Source organism: Pituophis catenifer, unplaced genomic scaffold (assembly GCF_029215685.1).
Source record: "Pituophis catenifer annectens isolate HBS135680 unplaced genomic scaffold, rPitCat1.0.hap2 SCAF_5, whole genome shotgun sequence".
In the NCBI taxonomy this organism is placed as follows: Eukaryota; Metazoa; Chordata; class Lepidosauria; order Squamata; family Colubridae; genus Pituophis; species Pituophis catenifer.
In genome coordinates, this window is record NW_027256885.1 from 78,061,352 (window position 1) to 78,084,491 (window position 23,140).

General features: G+C 43.1%; 1 protein-coding gene across 1 annotated transcript in view; it reads left to right on the top strand.

Annotated features, from left to right (window-relative positions):
- Positions 1-23,140, top strand: part of TOP2B (DNA topoisomerase II beta) — a 251,965-nt gene that overhangs the window by 47,256 nt on the left and 181,569 nt on the right. Inside the window, exons 16-22 of the mRNA XM_070944595.1 lie at positions 6,188-6,280; positions 6,355-6,469; positions 7,835-7,956; positions 8,357-8,505; positions 9,374-9,605; positions 15,350-15,484; positions 15,567-15,767. Coding sequence (XP_070800696.1) covers positions 6,188-6,280; positions 6,355-6,469; positions 7,835-7,956; positions 8,357-8,505; positions 9,374-9,605; positions 15,350-15,484; positions 15,567-15,767 — 1,047 coding nt within the window. The remainder of the gene's footprint in view (positions 1-6,187; positions 6,281-6,354; positions 6,470-7,834; positions 7,957-8,356; positions 8,506-9,373; positions 9,606-15,349; positions 15,485-15,566; positions 15,768-23,140) is intronic.

Genomic DNA, 23,140 nt, shown 5'->3' on the forward strand with positions numbered 1-23,140 from the left:
AGCCTCCCCATAGTCCAACAGCTACAGATAGGCACGAGACCCCTAGCGCGCCCCATTTGTTTTGACCAAGTCGATGGGACACTAATAGGCGGAGCCCCTGCCACATTGGTCACAGAACTTGTTAGGCTGGAGATGGGACACCACCGAGAACTCATCCAATTTGTCATAGCTCCAAAAATGACCAAATCAATCATATTGGGCCTCGCGTGGTTAGACAAATGGGGACCGACCATCACGTGGGAAGATGGCTACCGAAAACTAAGGATAGGCATCGGACCACTACCGCCATACAAGCCGGACCATTGCCAAAAGGCCACAAGCCCCAGCAGCCTTAACAAACCCGAAAACGCAGCCCCCGCAGCAGACGGGCCCCCGGCAGCCCGCAAGTTCCAAGGGAGTACCGAGACCTGTTGGGTGTCTTCAGTGAGGAAGATTGCAAATTACTCCCCCCTCCCTGCCCCACAGACTGTGCGATAGAATTCTGTTCTGTCCCCGTCTCCACACACAGACACAAACACAGCCAGCCGAGGGTTAAGAAAGCACTTGGCACGCACACAGGTTGTTATCAGAAACTTGGCAGCAATACGAGCACTGACTGCCAAGTGCTTTTACTTCAATAAACGGAATATCCCTTCACCAGATAAACAGAAATACACACATTTTATAAATAGTCCAGTTCCAAACAAGAAACCTTTCGGCAGCTTTAAGCGTTGTTCAAGTGACTAGCCAGAGTTAGTTTTTGTTCGTCACAGAGTCTTAAATGGCCACCACACTCTCTTATATAGTCTCTGGGGTGTGGTCCAGTGACTCAGTTATAATCCCTGGCACGCCTCCTTAACTGCTGCAACCGTTTATCACACCTTCGTTGGCGTGGATCCAGGAACGACAGATCACCTCCCTCGCTCTCATCAGAGACACCTGGCTCCTGGCTAATCTCCTCTTCCTCGGCCGGCACTTGAGGCAGTGCCAGAGGGGAGGGGCCTGGAGAGGGAGGCCTGGCCGACTCCTCTTCTTCATGTTCGGAGCCTTCTTCCTCCAATGAGATAGGCTCGGAGGGCGGGGCCACAACACTATCCCCCACCGCAGGGCCCTTCCCCCGGGTCTGACAGTCAGGATGGGGTCGGGACGGGAACTGTTCGTGAAAAGCCCATACCAGGTCAGGGGCCTGAACGGCAGACGCGTCCACCCAGGTGAAATCCTCGGGCCCGTACCCCTTCCAGGCGATGAGGTATTGGAAGCGCCCCTTCAGCCAACGGGAGTCCGGGATGCTGTCCACCTCGTACGTCGAGGTGTCGTCCTTGTCGGCTGCGGCTGGGGGGGCAGGCGTCGGGCAGCGGAGATGGCTCGCGGGGGCCTCAGGGACCAGGAGGGACCGATGGAAAACAGGGTGGAGCCGCATGGAGCGTGGTAGAGTCAATCGGTAAGCCACCGGGTTGATGACCGCCTCGATAGGGAGGGGACCGATAAAGCGGTGGGCCAGTTTCCTCACCAGCCGGTCCGTGGGGAGGTGTTTCATGGACAGCCACACCCGATCTCCGACTTCCAGCGGTGGCGTCGCCCGGCGGGCACGATCGGCGACCCGTTTATAATCCTTTTTCGCCCGGATCAGCTGCCGCCGCACCAGTTGCTGCACCGCCTGCAGCTCCGAGAGGAAGTCCTGGGTCTCGGGAACAGGGGAATCCAAGATTGTCAACGGGAAAAGCCGTGGATGGTATCTGATGTTGGCATGGAACGGGGTCATCTGGGTGGAGGTGTGTTGGGAGTTGTTAAAGGCAAACTCCGCCAGGGGAAGGTACTCGGCCCAGTTGTCCTGCTGCTGGTTGACGAAACAGCGGAGGTACTGCTCCAGTATGCCGATGACCTTCTCCGTGCCCCTGTCAGTCTCCGGATGGTGCGACGACGACAGGCACACCTGCACCTCCAGCGCGGCCATCAGGCTTTTCCAGCAGCGGGCTGTGAATTGGGCCCCGCGGTCCGAAACCACCTGGTCCGGCAGGCCGTGGAGGAGGAAGATGTGTTGCAGGAACAAGCGAGCCGTGGTGCGGGCCGAGGGCAGGCCGCGGCACGGGATGAAATGTGCCATCTTTGTGAGCGCATCCACCACCACGAGGATGGTCGTGAACGTAGCAGACAGGGGCAGGTCCGTCAGGAAGTCCATGGAGATGGCTCCCCCTGGTCTCCCCGGTGTCGGCAGTGGCTGGAGAAGTCCAGGAGGTGGGCCGGACGCGGCTTTGGCCTGTCGGCACGTCACACAGGACATCACGTACGCGTGCACGTCGTGCCGTACCCGAGGCCACCAAAAAGTCCGCGTCACCAGGTTCAAGGTCTTAAAGAAGCCGAAGTGCCCCGCCGCGGGGTTGTCATGGCACTGGTTCATGATGAGGGCTCGGAGCGGACACATGGGCACGTACAGCCGACCCCGGTGCCTGACCAAGCCCTCCTCCACAGTCCATGGGGACGCGGGGCCAACGTCCACTTTCTGCTGCTGCGACCAGTCATCCTGTCGCTGCGCTTCCAGCACCTGAGCCCGCAGGTCCACCGGTTCCTGGACCGTGGCCAAGGATTCCGCTGGCAGCACCGTCCGGGGGGGAAGGGAGTCCTTGAGGCAAAAGTATTCTGGCTTATGGGATAGCGCGTCTGCCCTCTGGTTGAGGCTGCTTGGAATGTATGTGACGTGGAAGTTGAACCAGGCGAAAAACAACGACCACCGGATCTGCCGCTGGTTCAACTTCCTGGCCGTGGTGAGGTGCTCCAGGTTCCGATGGTCCGTCCGCACCTCCACCTGGTGTCGGGCCCCCTCGAGGTGATGTCACCAAGCCTCGAACGTGGCCTTGATAGCCAGCAACTCCTTTTCCCAGATGGTGTAGTTGCGCTCGGAAGGATTGAGTTTCCGGGAGTAATAAGCGCAGGGAAAAAGAGTGCCGCCATCCACCGGAGCCTGTAGCAGCACTGCCCCAATCGCCACGTTTGACGCATCCATCTCGACCACGAACGGACGGTGTGGATCGGGATGCCTCAGGACCGGCTCCGTGACGAAGGCCTGCTTGAGGATCTCGAAGGCCTGCTGCTGCGGGGGCCCCCACTGGAACGGGACCTTCTTCCGAAGGAGTTGGGTCAACGGCAAGGTCAGGGTGGCGAAGCCCGGGATGAAGGTCCGACAGTAGTTGGAGAACCCCAACAGACGCTGGACGTCCTTCACCCGACGTGGGGGTTCCCAACTGCGCAAGGCCTCCACCTTGCGCGGGTCCATCGCGATGCCCTCGGGGGTGATGATGTGCCCAAGGAACTCTATGGAAGTCTGGAAGAAGTAGCATTTCTCCAACTTCGCATAGAGCTGGTGCTCCCGCAGGCACTGCAGGACCTGGCGGACATGCTGGAGGTGGCTTTCCTGGGTCCGGGAATAGATCAAAATGTCATCCAGGTAGATCACCACGAACCGGTCCAGCATGTCCCGGAACACGTCGTTCATCAAGTGCTGGAAGACCGCGGGGCGTTGGTCAACCCGAACGGCATGACGGTATACTCGAAGTGTCCGTACCGAGTGCCGAACGCCGTCTTCCACTTGTCCCCGTCTCCACACACACACAAACACAGCCAGCCGAGGGTTAAGAAAGCACTTGGCACGCACACAGGTTGTTATCAGAAACTTGGCAGCAATACGAGCACCGACTGCCAAGTGCTTTTACTTCAATAAACAGAATATCCCTTCACCAGATAAAAAGAAATACGCACATTTTATAAATAGTCCAGTTCCAAACAAGAAACCTTTCGGCAGCTTTAAGCGTTGTTCAAGTGACTAGCCAGAGTTAGTTTTTGTTCGTCACAGAGTCTTAAATGGCCACCACACTCTCTTATATAGTCTCTGGGGTGTGGTCCAGTGACTCAGTTATAATCCCTGGCACGCCTCCTTAACTGCTGCAACCGTTTATCACGCCTTCGTTGGCGTGGATCCAGGAACGACAGATCACCTCCCTCGCTCTCATCAGAGACACCTGGCTCCTGGCTAATCTCCTCTTCCTCGGCCGGCACTTGAGGCAGTGCCAGAGGGGAGGAGCCTGGAGAGGGAGGCCTGGCCGACTCCTCTTCTTCATGTTCGGAGCCTTCTTCCTCCGATGAGATAGGCTCGGAGGGCGGGGCCACAACAGAATTCGTACCGGGAGCAAAGCTGCCTAAACCAAAGATGTATTCCATGACACCAAAAGAAATGGAGGAATTAAGGAAATACATTGATGCCAATTTAGCAAGGAGTTTTATCCAGCCCGAAAAATCCAGAGTGGCAGCCCCAGTGCTATTTAAAGAAAAAAAAGATGGGGGGGGGTGACGCTTTGCATGGATTTTCGTGCAATTAATGCCGTGTGCATGGAGAACACCTACCCCCTCCCCCTCATGAAGGACATGCTAAGTCACTTAGCCAAAGGCAAGGTGTTTACCAAGCTGGATTTAAGAGAAGCCTATTACTGCATACGGATCAAAGAAGGAGATGAATGGAAGACCGCCTTTAACTGTCCTCTTGGCAGCTTCCAATTCAAAGTCATGCCATTTGGCCTGCAAGGGGCCCCCAGAGTTTTCATGCAGCTGATAAATGAGGTGCTACACGAGCACCTATACAAAGGAGTCCTAGTTTACTTAGATGACATTCTTATATTCAGCGAAACTCTTGAGGAGTATGTAAAGCTAGTGCGACGAGTGCTGAAAAAACTTCTGGCTGCAACGCTCTACACAAAGCTGTCAAAATCTGAATTCCATAAAACCTCCCTAGATTACCTAGGCTACCGAATATCGAGTGGTGGGGTGGAAATGGACCCAGGGAAAGTGAAAGCGGTACTAGACTGGCAACCCCCACGCACTCTCAAAAAGCTTCAAAGCTTCCTGGGTTTTGCAAACTTTTACCGGCAATTCATCCCAGCATTCACAGAAGTCACTATGCCCTTAACAGAACTATCCTGACTTTGTATAAATATACAAAAGAATGAAAGCTATTGCTTAACGCATTGTAAGCCGCCCTGAGTCTCCGGAGAAGGGCGGCATATAAATCAAAATCAAAATAAAATAAAAATAAAAAATAAAAAAAGAACATTCTGATTATGATACTGGTCCCTATGTCTATCATATTGTTTATCGCACTTAAACTTGTTCATAAATTATCTCTTTGTAGATTTAAATATTTCAAATCTAAATGAAGATTATTTCAGTAGTGATATATGTAATTGGATGGATTTATTGGATTTAGGGTGCAGCAAAAAGCTTACTGTTCTGCAGCAGAAAATCGCCGCTACTCTAGGTATATAATTTTAACTCTTTTTCAACATAATGGAAAGACTGAGCAATATTTTTTCTGTAACTCAAGGTTTAAAAATAATCCCCCCCAATCTTTTGTTGTTTTTTTCTTTTTTTTCTTTCCATTTTTCTTTTTTTTCCCTGTTTTTCTTTATTTGGGAATAAAGGGAATAAAAAGAAACTACAAACATTGATAAAGCATAGGAACTTAATCTAAATCATTACTACATGTTTGAAGCAGTGTACAAATCATACACAGATTATTAGATTGCTTTCAGATTAGGATTTTTTGTAAAAAAAAAATGCCACCATTAGCTTTTGTTACGTATTGTAGGATGTAGCTGTCAGGGTTCCAAGGAACACCCCCAACGAAATAAAGCTCTGAGGCCTGAGGTTCCTCAAAGTTCCAATTTATTAGAGATGTCATGTTGGCACATCTGGGAAAACCTGAATCTGAAAGCTTCCAGGTTTTCTCCACCCAGCTAACAGTTCACAGCCCTGCCCCACACCCACAAGTTCATCACATTGTCCAATCAACTCTTCACACTCAACTGGATACAATCTTCCAGCAGTCTCCATCAGACGCAGGCAAAAGTCCTTGAATACGGAATGTTGTTATGACTAACTTTCTACCGCTCCAACAGCAACCCCCTCCCAACTTCCCCAGCTAAAATATGTGGCAGTTAAGAAGCAAAAAGAAAATTGTCTTCCAAAACTGACAGTAGCATGAGATGGGCACACTATTTTCTGACCTCTGGTCATGTGCACAGTTATTCAGTACATAGCTTATAGTTATTAGTTATTTCTAGTTTATTTCTTCTTTGTTGGACGTTGATTAAAACGTGCTGTTTTATAGTCACCCCAATCTATTATTTTTAGTAGTCATGAACAGTCTGTTATATTTTTGTAGGCCTTCAGTAAGAAAAAAATTGAAGAGAGAAAAGAATGGCTGACAAATTTCATGGAAGATAGAAGACAGCGTCGGTTGCATAGATTACCAGAGGTAACGGTTGGAGTATTAAAGAGAAATAAATGATGTTATTTGTTACTGTTAATAATAATTGTTATTTCTTTTAGCAATTTCTGTATGGTACCGCAAAAAAGCACCTCACTTATAATGACTTTATCAACAAGGAGTTGATTCTCTTTTCCAACTCTGATAACGAGAGATCCATCCCATCTCTTGTTGATGGTGAGTGAACTTTTGTGATGTGTGTCATCTTTTTTTCATTTAAATATGTATATTGGAAAGTACTGTAGATGACTTATTTGCAGTTTTGTTTTTTCATTTTCATTCTTCTCTCTAGAATAAGCTTAGTTACTTTAGCCATAATTTTCAGAGATGTACAGTTTATAAGCACTCTTTAATATTAAACAGAAATTAAATCCATACTTTAACTTGAAACTATTGTTCAAAGTAGTCTAGAAACATTTTGGAAGTATTTCTAAGTATTAATAACTATAGCTTGTTTGGTTATGGCAAACCAATAAAAAAACAGAGGGAGGAAAAGGCATAAAATATATGACTTTCCAGCAATGGCCTAACAGTTGAATTGTACATCTGAAACTGCTTATTCCCTTTGTCTCTTAAGCTTGGCATGAATATTAGAATTTTTCACTGATAACTGTGATGCTTAGAATACCCTGTTAGATGATGTTATGTATAACAATAATTTTGCTTGAACTATAATGTTTGTGCTTGATGTTGTTGCTATTCTATAATTCACTTGTCTTCTTTCCAAATGAAGCTGTAGTAAAACTACCCTTAAATTTCCTTACTTTATAATGGCACTAGCTGAATATCCGTGCTCCGCTATGAAACTATGTGATCGGGCTTGATAAATCGACACTTACAGCTTGAAAGTTAATGAGTAGTTACAATCAGCCTCTCCTCTCCCCTTCTCACCCTCAGCCTTGCCCCACAGAAACGTCTCCTATCCTATCCCCTTCTCTCCCTCAGCCTTGCCCCACAAAAGCCTCCCCTATCCTATCCCCTGCTTGCTGCTGTGAAAGTAAAACTGAAACTGAAATGCCTCTCCTCTGCTTGTGTTTTGCATTTGGAACAGATTTCTTTTCAGGTGGGGAGGGGGAGTAGAACTCCTTAGCATCAGAGTGTGTTAATAATATAGGAAATACTAATGCTCTGATGGTCATTTCGAAAAATCCTTTCTTAGTAAGCACCTAGAAGCCAAGAGGAACATAAACAGCAAATTTCAAGTTTGTAGGCTTTACGGTTCTGGAGATTTTGTGATGATGTGTGAGTGGTATTTCACTTTTATATAGATAGATGTATCAGGAAATCAACTGAATTATTTTGTAGATAGTGATGGAATTAAGTGTTGATGAGGAAAACAATAATTAGGTTTTACTGGGAAATGAGAAATGGATACAGTTACAGTTCTTTGTATTTATTACATAATTTTTACTGTATTTAATGTGCATAAATATATTTAGAGTTCAGTTAAATGTGCAGTTTTATTAAGCATCTCTTTTCCTATATTAGCAATACTTTGAGAGACTACAATTTTGAAATATGCCCTTTTCTGTTTTAATTCAGGCTTTAAACCCGGGCAGCGTAAAGTTTTGTACACTTGCTTTAAGAGAAATGATAAACGGGAAGTTAAAGTTGCTCAGTTAGCTGGCTCTGTGGCCGAGATGTCTGCTTATCACCATGGAGAGGTGGGTATAGAAAAAAAAATGCCTGTTTTACTTTAATTATTTTGGAAGAATAATTTTGGGGAACAAGATAGGCAGATGTGAAAAGATAGGACTTCTTGCTTCAGCTGTGGTAATCTTAGGGACAAATGAGAGAGGGAAAAAAGAATACTCCATTCAGTTCCCAACTCCTCATAACCATGCTCATCACCAACACTGTTGTTTGTAATTAATAATGTATAAAGTGATAACTTGATAATATGTGTCATTTCACAATGGGGTGGGGCTGTTTCTCTTTTTTCCTCTGGCCTTTTTCATATTTGATGGAGCCTTAAGTAGTTTTATCAGTAATTTATTCTATACTGATTTATAAAGTTTGAGTTTTCCACTTGGTAGTAACAATATTTTAATATTTTTTTCCTAGCAAGCTTTAATGATGACTATTGTGAACTTGGCTCAGAACTTTGTTGGAAGTAATAATGTCAGCTTGCTGCAGCCTATTGGTCAGTTTGGTACTAGGCTTCATGGTGGCAAGGATGCTGCAAGTCCTCGTTACATCTTTACCATGTTGAGGTAAAGTTTAGTTCAAAACAGAAATTGAAATGAGTTTTATTTGAAGTAATACCGAATTGGGAAGTATATTATTGTTATTGTGGGAGATAACTAGAAAGAAATAACCACATAAATATTTCAATTCCTTAGTCCAGAAGTACATCATTTTGGTCAACTCAAGGGCTGTAGGGCATAGCACAATGAAAATCATATTCCCAAAGTGGATGGTACAAGAACCTATTTAATTCCCCAACATACCCAAAATGAAAAAACAACCCCACAACCTGCTAAAAACAAAGCAACAGAATGAAAAACACCAAACCTTCATTCAATTTGTGTTTTGTATAAGGGAAAGGGCCACCCAGTTTGGTGTAGTGGTTAAAGCAGCAGGCTAGAAACTGGGATGAGTTCTAGACCCACTTTAGGGACAAAGCCAGATGGGTGACTTTGGGCCAGTCACTGTCTTTCAGCCCTAGGAAGGAAACAATGGCAAACCACTTCTGAAATCTTGGCAAGAATACTGCAAGGATTTGTCCAGGGGTCAACACTGACTTGAGAGGGAGAGGGAGAGGGAGAGGGAGAGGAGAGGAGAGGAGAGGAGAGGAGAGGAGAGGAGAGGAGAGGAGAGGAGAGGAGAGAGAGACTTTAACATTACATTGCATGAGGAGAGATTTTTACTAGGTGCACTATATAATATTTAGAATTGCTGTAGAATTCTAATTCATTTTTAAAGAGAATGAAAGTCACTTGTTTTGTCAGATGAGTTTCTATATAAATTTGAAGAATAGTTTAGTTTGACAATTTGTAACTTCTACAACAATTCAGTTTAACAGTTTACTGAATTATAAACTGAAATAACCCCAAAGCCTTACTTTTATTTTCTTTAAAGCCCTTTAGCAAGACTACTTTTTCCTGCAGTAGATGATAACCTTCTTAAGTTCCTGTATGATGATAATCAACGTGTGGAACCTGAATGGTACATTCCCATAATTCCTATGGTCTTAATAAATGGTGCTGAGGGCATCGGCACAGGATGGGCATGTAAGATTCCAAACTATGATACCAGGGAGATTGTGAACAATGTCAGACGAATGTTGGATGGATTGGACCCTCTTCCCATGGTAATGCAATGTTCACTGCAGACTAATGTAATAAAACTTTTTGATAAAAAAGGATAAATATGTTTATTTGCCGAGGGACAAAGTTATGTTTGGTAAATCAGAATCTCAAAAATGTGGTTTACAATGATGAAATTCAGGCTAAGTAAACTACAGTGAGCAGAAGTGGCTAAGCAAAAAATGTTTAGAGAAGAAAGGGAGGGAGGGAGGGAGCGAGGGAGGAAGGAAGGAAGGAAGGATGGAAGGATATAAACCAGTGGTGAAATGTAAAATTTGTTACTACCGGTTCTGTGGGCGTGGCTTGGGGGGTAATGTGACTGGGTGGGCATGGCCAACTTTTTTTTTTTACTTTTAAAACCATTTTTTCTACAACCTCTGAAGAGGTTGTAAAAAAAATGCTTTTAAAAGCCTCTGACGATCCCAGCTGACTTGCCTGATCGTCAGAGGCTTTTTTTTCTTTTAAAAACATTTTTTTAGCCGAAGAGGTTGTAGAACAAATGCTTTTAAAAATTAAAAAAAAAAGCCTCTGATGATTGTGCGGCTCAGCTGGGCATGCGGTGGGGCAGGGATTTTTGCTACCGGAACCACCCGCCACCATCGCTAAAGGATCGGGCGATCCGGTCCGAACCAGCAGCATTTCACCCCTGATATAAACATACATTTTTCCTGTAGGGCTGAAGCTGAGCTACTTTAGTTGAACAAAGAACCTTCAACCACACAGAAACATATACAGTATGTCACAGAAGTGAGTACAGCCCCTCACATTTTGTAAATATTTAAGTATATCTTTTCATGTGACAACACTGAAGAAATGACACTTGGCTACAATGTAAAGTAGTGAGTATACAGCTTGTATAACAGTGTAAATGTGCTGTCCCCTCAAAATAACGCAACACACAGCCATTGCCATTAATGTCTAAACTTCTGGCAACAAAAGTGAGTACACCTCTAAGTGATAATGTCCAAATGGGGCCCAAGTATCCGTTTTCCCTCCCTGGTGTCATGTGACACGTTAATGTTACAAGATCTCAGGTGTGAAGGGGGAGCAGGTGTATTAAATTTGGTGTTATCGCTCTCACTCTCTCATACTGGTCACTGGAAGTTCAACATGGCACCTCATGGCAATGAACTCTCTGAGGATCTGAAAAAACAAATTGTTGCTCTACATAAAGATGGCCTAGGCTGTAGGAAGATTGCCAAGACCCTGAAACTGAGCTGCAGCAAGGTTGGCCAAGACCATACAGCGATTTAACAGGACAGGTTCCACTCAGAACAGGCCTCGCCATGGTCAACCAAAGAAGTTGAGTGCCCGTGCTCAGCGTCATATCCAGAGGTTGGCTTTGGGAAATAGATGTATCGGTGCTGCCAGCATTGCTGCAGAGGTTGAAGGGGTGGGGGGTCAGCCTGTCAGTGCTCAGACCATATGCCGCACGCTGCATCAAATTGGTCTGTAGGGCTGTCGTCCCAAAAGGAAGCCTCTTCTAAAGATGATGCACAAGAAAGCCCGCAAACAGTTTGCTGCAGACAAGCAGACTTAGGACATGGATTCCTGGAACCATGTCCTGTGGTCCGATGAGACGAAGATAAACTTAATTTGGTTCAGATGATGTCAAGCGTGTGTGGCAGCACCCAGGTGAGGAGTACAAAGACAAGTGTGTCTTGCCTACAGTCAAGCATGGTGGTGGGAATGTCATGGTCTGGGGCTGCATGAGTGCTGCCAGCACTGGGGAGCTACAGTTCATTGAGGAAACCATGAATGCCAACATGTACTGTGACATACTGAAGCAGAGCATGATCCCCTCCCTTTGGAGACTGAGCCGCAGGGCAGTATTCCAACATAACGACCGCAAACACACCTCCAAAATGACCACTGCCTTGCTAAAGAAGCTGAGGGTAAAGGTGATGGACTGGCCAAGCATGTCTCCAGACCTAAACCCTATTGAGCATCTGTGGGGCATCCTGAAATGGAAGGTGGAGGTGCGCAAGGTCTCTAACATCCACCAGCTCCATGATGTTATGGAGGAGTGGAAGAGGACTCCAGTGGCAACCTGTGAAGCTCTGGTGAACTCTATGCCCAAGAGGGTTAAGGCAGTGCTGGAAAATAATGGTGGCCACACAAAATATTGACACTTTGGGCCCCATTTGAACATTATCGCTTAGGGGTGTACTCACTTTTGTTGCCAGCGGTTTAGACATTAATGGCTGTGTGTTGCGTTATTTTGAGGGGACAGCACATTTACACTGTTATACAAGCTGTATACTCACTACTTTACATTGTAGCCAAGTGTCATTTCTTCAGTGTTGTCACATGAAAAGATATGCTTAAATATTTACAAAATTTGAGGGGGTGTACTCCTGTGACATACTGTATGGCTTGGTAAAAGTAGCTGCAACAATCGGTGGAGAAAAGCAGGTCTCCTTTTGTTTCTCCCAAAAAGTGGCTTGAGGAGATATGTGGTTTTCTGCTCTTCCCCTTTTTTCAAGCTGAGGAAACTGTGATTCACATGCTGATGAGTGGATCACGGGAAACGGTGTTGCATTTTTCCCACTGGAGAAGATATGACAGGACTAAAGATCTTGTCAGCCCTTCAAGGTAGGGAAGGTCAGGAAAAGAAAACATTAGGAGTCTTGGAATGTACTTTAATGTGGATAAATGTTGTAATAGAATCTTGAAAGCCTGTCAAAGCCCTTTGCTATTTCAACTTATACATAACACCATCATATGATTGTTGATTTTCTTTCTCATGCTTTTACACTTTCCCAGAATACAAATATCTTCTCTGAAATGACTTGGCATTCTCATTCTACTTCTCTTTGAGTCTAACCAACATTCCATCGCAGGAGTCTCCATTCAACTCAGAAGTGGCAGTGAGGGTGCCCCTGATCTCCTCCCTGACATTGGCAAAGTAGCATGACTGAACAGACAAGAATCCCTTCAGAACACCACATGTGGCCAGAACAATTAATATACCCATGTGGGAGGTCATACTCAGAAGAACAGAGGAGGTGACCTCCCCACTAATTTAATAGAACAACTGAAAAGAGGATCTTATGCTTCCCATTGCTAACATGTTGAATAGCAAGGTTGGAAATACCAGCAGGGAAATTTTGTCTGATCAGAGAAGTGATTGCAATGAGTGTAGGACAACTCACCATGGCCATGTCACTCCAACCAACTCGCTGAGGGACAATTCCATACAGGATAACTCAACCCCTTGCTTCTACCTGGCAAGCCTTGCTGGTTTTTTTGCACAGAAAAGAAGCTTGGAGAGTTTGGTCCTCCTTTTCATGGAAGCCCCCAGCCCCATGAGCATTGTGCCCATGGAGAGGGGATGAGACCCTGGGGCTATCCCTGCCTTAGAATCCCCACACACACCCTACGAGATCACTCCAAGAGCCCTGGCCATGCTGAAGCTGCAGGAAAATGCCGAACCTCTTCCTTGCTTGCAAGTCAGGTCAATCCCTGGATCTGGGGGACCCCCATCTTCCCCCGCTGCAGTCTGGCTTGGAGAGGTGATGCCAGAGCTGATAAGCCACTGCCACCGCTGTCTAGATGGGCAAATTAAAGATCACACCCAGGGGTGAAATGTAAAATTTGTTACTACTGGTTCTGTGGGCGTGGCTTGGTGGGAGGGGGGGTAATGTGACTGGGTGGGCATGGCCAACTTTTTTTTTTAACTGTTCAAAGCATTTTTTCTACAACCTCTTGGGCCGATAAGGTTGTTAAAAATGCTTTTAAAAGCCTCTGCTGATCAAGCAATTCAGCTGGGATCGTCAGAGGCTTTTCAAAGCATTTTTGTTCCTACAACCTCTTCAACTGAAGAGGTTGCAGAAAAAAATGCTTTTAAAAGCCTCTCTGACAATCAGGCAACTCAGCTGGGATCGTCAGAGAGGCTTTTAAAGGCATTTTTGAAAAGCCTCTGACGATCCCAGCTGAGCAGCACGATCATCAGAGGCTTTTTTTTTTTAACTTTTAAAAGCATTTTTTCCACGGAAGAGGTTGTAGAAAAAATGCTTTTAAAAGTAAAAAAAAAAAAAAGCCTCTGATGATCGCGCGGCTCAGCTGGGCATGGGGGGGGGCGCAGGGATTTTTGCTACCAGTTCTCCGAACCACCTGCCGCCATCGCTACCGAATCGGGCTATCTGGTCCGAACCGGGAGCATTTCACCCCTGATCACACCCTGCTTGAGCACTCCCTGGGGATTGTGCTTTGCACAACCACGCTGCCCTCACTCCCCACCAGTGCTGGAGCTCCCTTCCCCAAAGCCTGTGGAACTCCTGGTTAGAAGGGGAAAGGGAGGCCAGGAGGGGCTGGATCTGGACCCCCCCAATCCTGACCCACTCTATCTGGAGACTGCTTGCCCAGGAAACAAAGAAGCCCCTGCTTCGCCAATTCTGTGTGAGATGAATAGGGGGATGAGCTGAGGAAATCCATCCAGTGCCAGCAGGGAGCAAGGGCAGTGTGGCCAGGGGAAGGGCAATCCCCAGGGAGTGTTCAGTCAGGGTACGATCCTTGATTAATTCATTTGTTCAGACAGCAGCGGCAGCTTATCAACTCTGGCATCACCTTTCTCAGCCAAACCTCAGCAGGGGAAGATGGGGTTCCCTTCGGATCCAGGGATTGACCTGACTTGCAGAGGAGGAGATTCAGCACTTTCCCGCAGCCTCAGCATGGCCAGGGCTCTTGGAGTGATCTGGGACACAATGCCTATGGGGCTGGGGTTGGGGGCTTCCATGAAAAGGAGGACCAAATTCTCCAAGTCTCTTTTCCATGCAAAAAAAACAGCAAGGCTTGCTAGGTAGAAGCAAGGCACTGAATTATCCTGTGTGGAATTGACCTGTGGCGAGGCGTCCCTCAGAGAGTCATCCCGCAGCAAGTTGGCTTCAGTGACATGGCCAGGGCAAGTTGTCCCATTCCAGATTGCAATATAGGCAGAACTGACCTAATTAAACTCTCAGAGAGGGAAAGTAGAGTCTCTTCACAAGGGGAGAACATAAGAAACTTTCTTAAAACATGGATTATCATAATTCCAAATGAATATCCAACTCCTTCTCAGCCTAGAGAACACATTTAGTATAAATTAGGTGCTGAGAGTGTACCTAAAGTGCATACTAGGGTATTAGAGGAATGACAGCCTTTTAATTTTCTGCAGTGCTTCTAATACTTTTGACACACACAAATATGTAGCTTTGGATCATTTTTCTCAATAAATAAATGAACAAGTATTTTTTTTTGACTCATTTGTTTAATTGGGTTCTCTTTATCTTGGGTGTCAAACTCACATCGTCACGATGTCACGTGACGTATCGGGACATTTTTCCCCTTCGCTAAACCAGACGGGGGCGGGGCCAGCATGTGACATATATGGCCCGTGGGCCGCAAATTTGACACCCCTGCTTTATCTAGTTTTAGGACTTGTGTAGAGAACAGATCATGCTTTATGTCATATATTTGTAGAAATATTGAAAATTCAAATGGGATTACAAACTTTTAAGCATCACTGCATGCACTCTGATTCACACTCACTTTTCTCCTTGCTCTGTGGTAATGTACCAGCTTGCTTATTTGCATGAAAGAATAGTGTGAAGTTGCCTAAAGAAATAATATGTACTGCCATTTCCATATAATTGTTTTTTAGTCTTAAATACTAATTGATTTTAACTGAACGTTTTCATTATCTAAAATTTTAAAAATATTTGAGACTTCTTAAGGTGGATATAATTAATGTACATTTTTAATGTTGTAGCTTCCAAACTACAAAAGCTTTAAAGGAACAATCCAAGAACTTGGTCAGAATCATTATGTAGTGAGTGGAGAAATATTTGTGCTTGATAGGAACACAGTAGAAATTACAGAACTTCCAGTTCGAACATGGACTCAGGTAAATATTTTTATACAACTTAGACTTAAAATATTTCTACTATTTTCTTTAAATTTTATTTTCATTTTTAATGTTTTTGCAGGTTTACAAAGAACAAGTATTAGAGCCAATGTTGAATGGGACTGAAAAAACACCAGCATTAATTTCTGACTACAAAGAATATCACACTGATACAACTGTGAAATTTGTTGTAAAAATGACAGAAGAAAAGCTTGCTCAAGCAGAGGCTGCTGGACTCCACAAAGTCTTTAAGCTTCAGACAAGTTTAACTTGTAATTCTATGGTAACTTTCCTCTATGTTTGACCTCCAGACCTCTGTTTACCATTTTTCAGTGTTAATACTAGTAATAATATATCCTGTATAGTACATGACTGTTTCTTTTTATATGTTTTATACAAAATACAGTATTTTCTCTTTGCTCATATAATATAGGTTGGTGATGGAGAACCTATGCCACGCGTGCCCGAAGTTGCATGCGGAGCCATGTCACCTGGCATGCGCTGCATCGCCTGTTCCTCTTCCGGGTTTCTGGCGTGCATGCGCAGACAATGATCAGCTGGCCTTTGTGCGTGCGGCAGTGCCAGAAACCAGAAGAGCTTGTCTTCCCTTTTCCGGCGAGAGCATGCGTGCCGGCCAGCTGATCGGCGCGTGCACATGCATGGCAGTAATCGAAAGACTGAAACCAAAAGTACCATATCGGGCGTGTGCATGCCCCCTGGGCAGCTCCTCTTCCTGGTTGTAGCCCTGACAAGCGCATGCGCGAAGTGCTCCATCGCCATCACTGATATAGGTAGTCCTTGCTTACTGATGGTAATTGGGACTGGAAACACTGTTTCTAAACAATGACATAAGATTCAACATCATGTGACTGTGCCAATTTATGATGGCAGTTTCAGGAGTCACAGCTGCAATCATTAAGCAAATTCCATGTTGAAATTTCCCATGGTCACATGATTGCCACGTGCTACCACCTGCTAGCTTCTCCATTAGCTTTGTTGATGAGCACCCAAATTGCAGTCATGTGACCACAGGAACACTGTGAAGGTGAGATCTGGCGTAGCCAGCGTCACAGCAGTACGGTGTGGATTCCGGTGCTCCGGGAGAACACCGATATCCCAGCTGATTTTGGGGATCCCCCGGGATCATAGCTGTCCTGTAGGGACAGTGAAGAATGGAGGCACAGGCTGGCACAGAGAGGGAAGGCGCAAGTCCCTTAAAGTGCCGGTATTAGTCTTCGACCCAGCAGCAAAGGAAGGCAGCCATCAGAGCTGTCAAAAGCCAGGGCGGCCACAAAGAAGAAGAGGAAGAAAAGTGAGGATCATCTGGGTGAGAGAGTGATGTCCTGGAAACAAGGTTCCTTTAAAAAAAAATTCTCTCTTGAACTTTAAAAGTATTTAAATTAAAAAGAATTGGCAAAGAGGAGAGGGGAGAGAGCGGAACAAAGCTACCTCCCCTCTTTCAGAACAGCGGCGAAGAAGCGGAAGCCATTAATAATGACAAATTAACAAAAGCAGAAAAAGCATTTTAACAAATTTAATAAAATTGGAAGCAGATTGGGAAAAGAAGCTCCTCGGGCAAATGAACTGTATTTTGAAAACTTAAATTTGCTGTAGCTGGGAGTTTAAATCTGAAGAAAAAAAGTAAATTGATATTTTAAGACTATTTCAAGTGAATATGGTGCCATCTAGTGGTGACAGAAGAAACTTAAGAGAATAAAGGAATAGACCAGAGTGAAACAACCTTGGACAGTGTTTTGGAAACTGGCAAGAAAACTTTGATAAGAAGTAGTCTTGTGACTTTGTAACAGAAAGGGAAAGAATAGAAGGGGAAAAAAAGATTGAACGTTGTTTCTCTTTTGTTTTGTCTAGTTCTTTTTTATTTTGTATTCTCATTTTACTCCTTCACTTGATGGATCTATAGACTTTGGAAGATTTTGGAAGAGTGATATTTTGGAACATTGTTTTTTCCTTTTCTGTCCTCCTGGTTGTTCTTTTTCCATTTACTTTTCTTTTTCTTTTTTTTATTGCAGAAGTACCTTCTTGCTGGATTTAATTTTTTTTTTATGATTGGCATGGTTTTTGTTTGTTTTTTCTTTTGATTTTTTAAAATTCTTTTTGGGAGATTATAAATATCTTTTCCACCTTTTTACTGCAGATTGGATATTTTGAGCAAGTACTGAGGCTTTGAATCGGCATTTTCTCCTTGTTTTTCTTTTTTGTTTTTCTGGCCTTTGTGGGGCATTTTAATTGTTTTTGATTCTTGATCTTCTCATTTTTGGTGTTGTTTCTTTCTTTTTATTTTTTTATATGAAGCAAATCAGTGTGGGTTAGGGTAGCATGAACCTGAAGATTCGGAGTGGGTAGTTTGAATCTGAAGAAATCAAATTTTTGGATTATAAATTGAGTAGTAAGATTTGAAAGACAAGATGAAGAAAGCAACACAACATTCATCATCACCATCAATATCTGCAACATCTGGCACTACTGGGCAAAAAACAACAGAAACAACATCACAACAAGAGAAAATAAACACAGAATTAAAAAACATGCTACAGACTATATATGAAGATCTTAAGACAAGATTAGACAGGGTAGATGGGAGAATGGAAAAAATGGAAGGAGAATTGAAAGAAGTTAAAGAGATTGTTAAGGATATTGTTGTTGTGTTACCAACCAGCAGAGTGTAGAGCACAGAGAAACGTTGCTGAGAGCAATGAATAAGAGATGTGCAAACTGGTTTATCAAAAGCTTACTTTATAGTGAAAAAACAATCTCATAATCTTTAAATCAATCCAAGTCTTTGCCAGTTAAATCAGTCCAGTGATACAGAAACTCTTCTTACCACACAAACAGTAGTTGGTTAGAATAACAAGTTCACTCTGGTTCACAAACCACGATGGTAGCAGATCCATCCAACGATGATAGCACAGTGATAGCAACTCCTCACACTATGGTAGCTTATCATCAACTGAATACTTTACAGTATCTTTCTTAAGTACGTTTACAACTAGTGATTATCTAATTACAGTATGACTCAGCATTACAATGAATCAGCAGTAAAACTTTAAAGTCACACAATACATATTCATTGTCAGGTTTCGAGGTTGTCTCAAATAAATTGCATTTCAAACAAAGTCTTTGAAGAAAAACTCCTATTTATTAAGCACATTTTACACCCGACTCCATCGAAGCCAACACTGACTTCCAGACCCAAAACCCTCCCTTTCCGTTCCCCATTCCCCTGCACTCATTGGTCATCTTTCAAGTCCTAATCTACTCCAGCTCAAAGGAATTTCCCCCCTCCCATCCCATCTCCTAGGGGATATTATCTCCAGGGAAAATAAGTAGGTGAAAAGTCAAACATCTCTTTCCAGACGCCTCTGCCTCTCCTTCTTATGTCAGCACTAGAGTAAATGCAGCTTGAAGTGCTGACATCCATATTAAAGTCACAGAACACATATATTGCCTGGACAACTTGTTAGGCTCAAACCATATCCTAACATTCTCCCCTTTGGACAAGTCAATATATACAGTTTAGATTCTTAATCCATAGCTTTCACAACACGTTTTATGTTTGATAGCACCTTGCACTTTGGTAAAATTATCAGCAATATTGTCTTCTGACATACAATATTCCAACTTAACCATGTTGCTTTGGATACACTGCCGAACATTCAGATACCCAATGTCAGTATACTTAGATCTAGTTTTAACTGCTAAATTTGTTGCCATTTTTATAGCAGCTTGGTTGTCCTCATGTATTACAATTGGATAATCCATCTTTAAACCAATATCCATCATTAGTTGTTTGTAATAAATCAGATCAGTACAAACTAGTGACAAACATGAGAATTCTGCCTCCATAGTAGATAGACTAATATGTTTTTGACGAATTGATTTCCAGCCAATCAAACAATTGTCTAACATGATAGCTATACCCGATGTGGACTTTCTGGTGGTCAAATCAGTAGCAAAACTGGCATCAGCATATGTGCTCAGTACTAAATCATTGTTAGGTTCTAGATACAATGCATAATGCATTGTCATTTTCAGATATCTTAATATACGCTTTGCGGCCTGCCAATGCCTATCAGTTGGCTCTGCATTATATCTCGCTAATTGGTTTACTCCAAATGAAATATCAGGTCTCGACCAATTGCTTATATAAGATAGACTACCTATAAGAGACTGGTAGATCTCCTTACTAAATTCAGGACTTTGGATTTCTCCTTGTTGAAAATCCTGTGCCATAGGCGTTTTAGCTGGCTTACATAGCTCCATGCCATAACGTTTCAACATTTGTCTTATTTTGCTAGATTGAGATATTTTATAACCTCTAGCTGTTTGATTGATATCTAGACCCAAATAATGCCTAATATTTCCTAAATTTCTGATCTTGAATTTGGTTTGTAACTGTTTAACAATATCTATGGCTTCCTTGTCAGTTTTAGTTATTATGGCTATATCATCTGTAAACAATAACAAAAATGATACTAACCCATTATTTTCTCTTTTAAAGAGACACTTATCCGCTACACCTTCATGAAAACCGATCTTATTTAGCTCTTTAACTATACATTGGTTCCACTCAAACCCTGATTGTCTCAAACCATAAAGGCTTTTATTTAACTTCCAACAATCAGTGTGGTTTTGTGTTTCAACTCCTAAAGGCTTCCTCATATAGATGGTGTGTCTCAATGGAGCATGCAAGTATGCTGTCTCTACATCTATATGGTTAATACTATATTTATACTTAGCCGCCCACACTAGCATTGTTCTTAAAGTACTAGCACGTAAACTAGGAGCAAAAACCTCATCGAAATCTTTTTCGGTCTGAGAAAAACCTTGAGCTACAAGGCGAGCTTTATGGGTTACTGTCCCATCTATGCTTTTCTTAATTTTGTAAACCCATCTACAACCTACTAATTTTTCACCAGGTGGCAATTTCACAGTTTCGTAAACACCTAACTTAGTTAAATAATTAATTTCCTTACTCATTGCCTCCTTCCAAGCATTCTGCTCCTTTTCAGGATAAAGCTTGATATCCTCATAACTTGAAGGTTCTATGTTAACCTGGCAAACTACGGTTGCTTTATATCAATCAGGTGGATGCCTTTCCCTAGTAGGTATCCTAGGTAATACAGGACTTACTGCAGATGGTTCATCTGACTCCTCCCCTAAAACTACCTCCTCTAAACCTACTTGTTCTTCATCCTTGATAGAGGATTTTACATTAACTAAATCCTCAGGAATATCATCAGGAATATGATGCTCTATACTAACAGTATTATTATCATGTCTATAATCTGCATGCTCTAGTTTATCCCATCCTACGTGCTCTAGAAATTTAGCACTTGCACTACAGTAAACACTAGTAGTTCCCTGTGCCCAAAATCTAAAAGACCTATGATTTGATTCATAGCCAATGAAAAACATTTTTCTGGCTCTCTGTTGATCCTTTCTCCTTAAACTAGATGGAATATGTACCCAAGCTGGGGCTCCAAATGTGTGTAAGTAACTAAGATTTGGTTTCCTCCCATGCCATAAGGTGAATGGTATTTCACCCGTAGAGGAATGAACCACGTTGTTTAACACATGGTTAGCACACATAACAGCCTCACCCCATAAATTTTCAGGCAAACCAGAATCTGCCAACATAGTTCTAGTCATGGCTTGTAATGTTTGACCTCTTCTCTCAATATACGAATTGTGTTGTGGTCTGTACGGAGCAGACCGTTTATGCTGGATCCCTGCATCCTGCAAAAACTTTTCCAACCTTTGGTTGGTAAATTCTGTACCATTATCAGTCACTAAGCATTTAACCTTAAATTTCTGTTTCCTTTCCACAAAACGCAGCCAGTTGTTAATATGCTGGAATGTTTCACTTTTTGTTTTCATAAAATAACAGAATCCGTATCTTGAATACTGGTCTACTATGCTTAGAATATAGCAGGCACCTCCTATGCTGGGTTTTTTGGGTCCAATTAGGTCTACAAACACTACATCTAATGGCTTTTTGGTTTTAAAACCATTAACACGGTTTGCTGGTGTTACCCTACTTTTTTGCTGACGACAGGCATTGCAATTCAGATATTTACTACATGCTTGTAGTTTTATCCCTTCAGATAACTGAACTGTTTTCTTTAACGACCTGAAATTTAAATGCCCAAGTCTCCAGTGTAACAGATGAATACATTCATCATGTGGTTTAACATTCTTATAAACAGACTTAGACTTAGCCACCAATACTGGGTTATCCCTTAAAATAAATAAATCATTTTCTAAACTTGCAGTAACAACCTTGCCATCTTTCTCAATAAAACACTTATCATTTTTAAATGTTACTGTAAACCCAAATTGCAATAATGATTTAACAGATAATAAATTGAATTTTAACCCAGGAATATATAACATAGGCAATGGTTCATTACTAAATGACCAAGGAGCAACACCCTCTCCAGCTACCTTAACCTTCCAGCCATTTGCTAGTTTAACATGTTGGTTACTCTTCTCCATTTTAACAAAAAAAATTCTATTTCTAGAAATAGATTGAGAAGCACCACTGTCAACAACCCAACAATCCTGGTTAACATCAGTAGTTGAACTGGATATAGCTAAATTACAACCCTTCTTGGGTCTAGTATTGTCCTTAACAGACATTTTCTTATTCTTACAATACTTAGCTATATGCCTTTTAGCCCCACAAGCAAAACAACGTTTTACAAAATAGGCAGTTGAATACATTTTTTCTTCTTTTGGTTGTTGCACTCTCAACTGATCCCTTTCTTGTCTTCTTTTGGATTCTTCCAATAACCTACCGGTTATGCCAGCCAATGTCAGTTCATCTCTGGACAAAACCTCTAACGAAGAAACATAGTCGTCATAACTATCATCCAAAGAAGAAAAAAATATATAAACTTGTTGTAGTTCTGAGAAAACAAGTTCCTTTTCATGCAGCTCCTGGAAAATTCTGGTCATGGATTCCAAATGAGCCATCATATCTCCACCTTTAAGAAGATGTTGTTTAAATAATCTCCGTGTGAGATAAATATGAGCACCCACAGAGTCACGAACATATAGTCTCTTCAACTTGGTCCAACACCTAGCAGCAGACTCTTCGCCACGAATATGGACAAGCTGCTGGTCACCCAGTGTTAGTCCAATAATGCAAAGAGCTCGTTCATTGTCTCTGTTAAACTTGGCTAATATCTTCGCATCTTCCTCATCAGCAGGATCCCATGTTGTTACATCCGGTGGATTATTAACTATGTCCCACAGTCCTTCTCTATGCAAAAGTAGATTACATTTTGTAGACCAGGATACATAGTTTGTTCCGTCCAGCCGGGTTATCATGGAAAAATTTGCTGCTTGTTCTAGTGCCATCTTCACTTGGATTGTATATCACAAACACAGTTTGTACTATTCACATTAACTCTCAGTTTGGCTCTTAACAATCCTAGTTAGTTCTGGTTGGCTCTGGGCCCATAACCAATGTTAAGGATATTGTTGTTGTGTTACCAAAGAGTGAGAGATCTGAGAAAAGAATATCATTTTCTCACAGAATGTTTGATAAAGAGAGGAATAAATTTTAGATGGTTGATTCCAGAAGGAATATTGGTGAATTGGCAAGAGCAAAGATATAGATTAGATTCAATA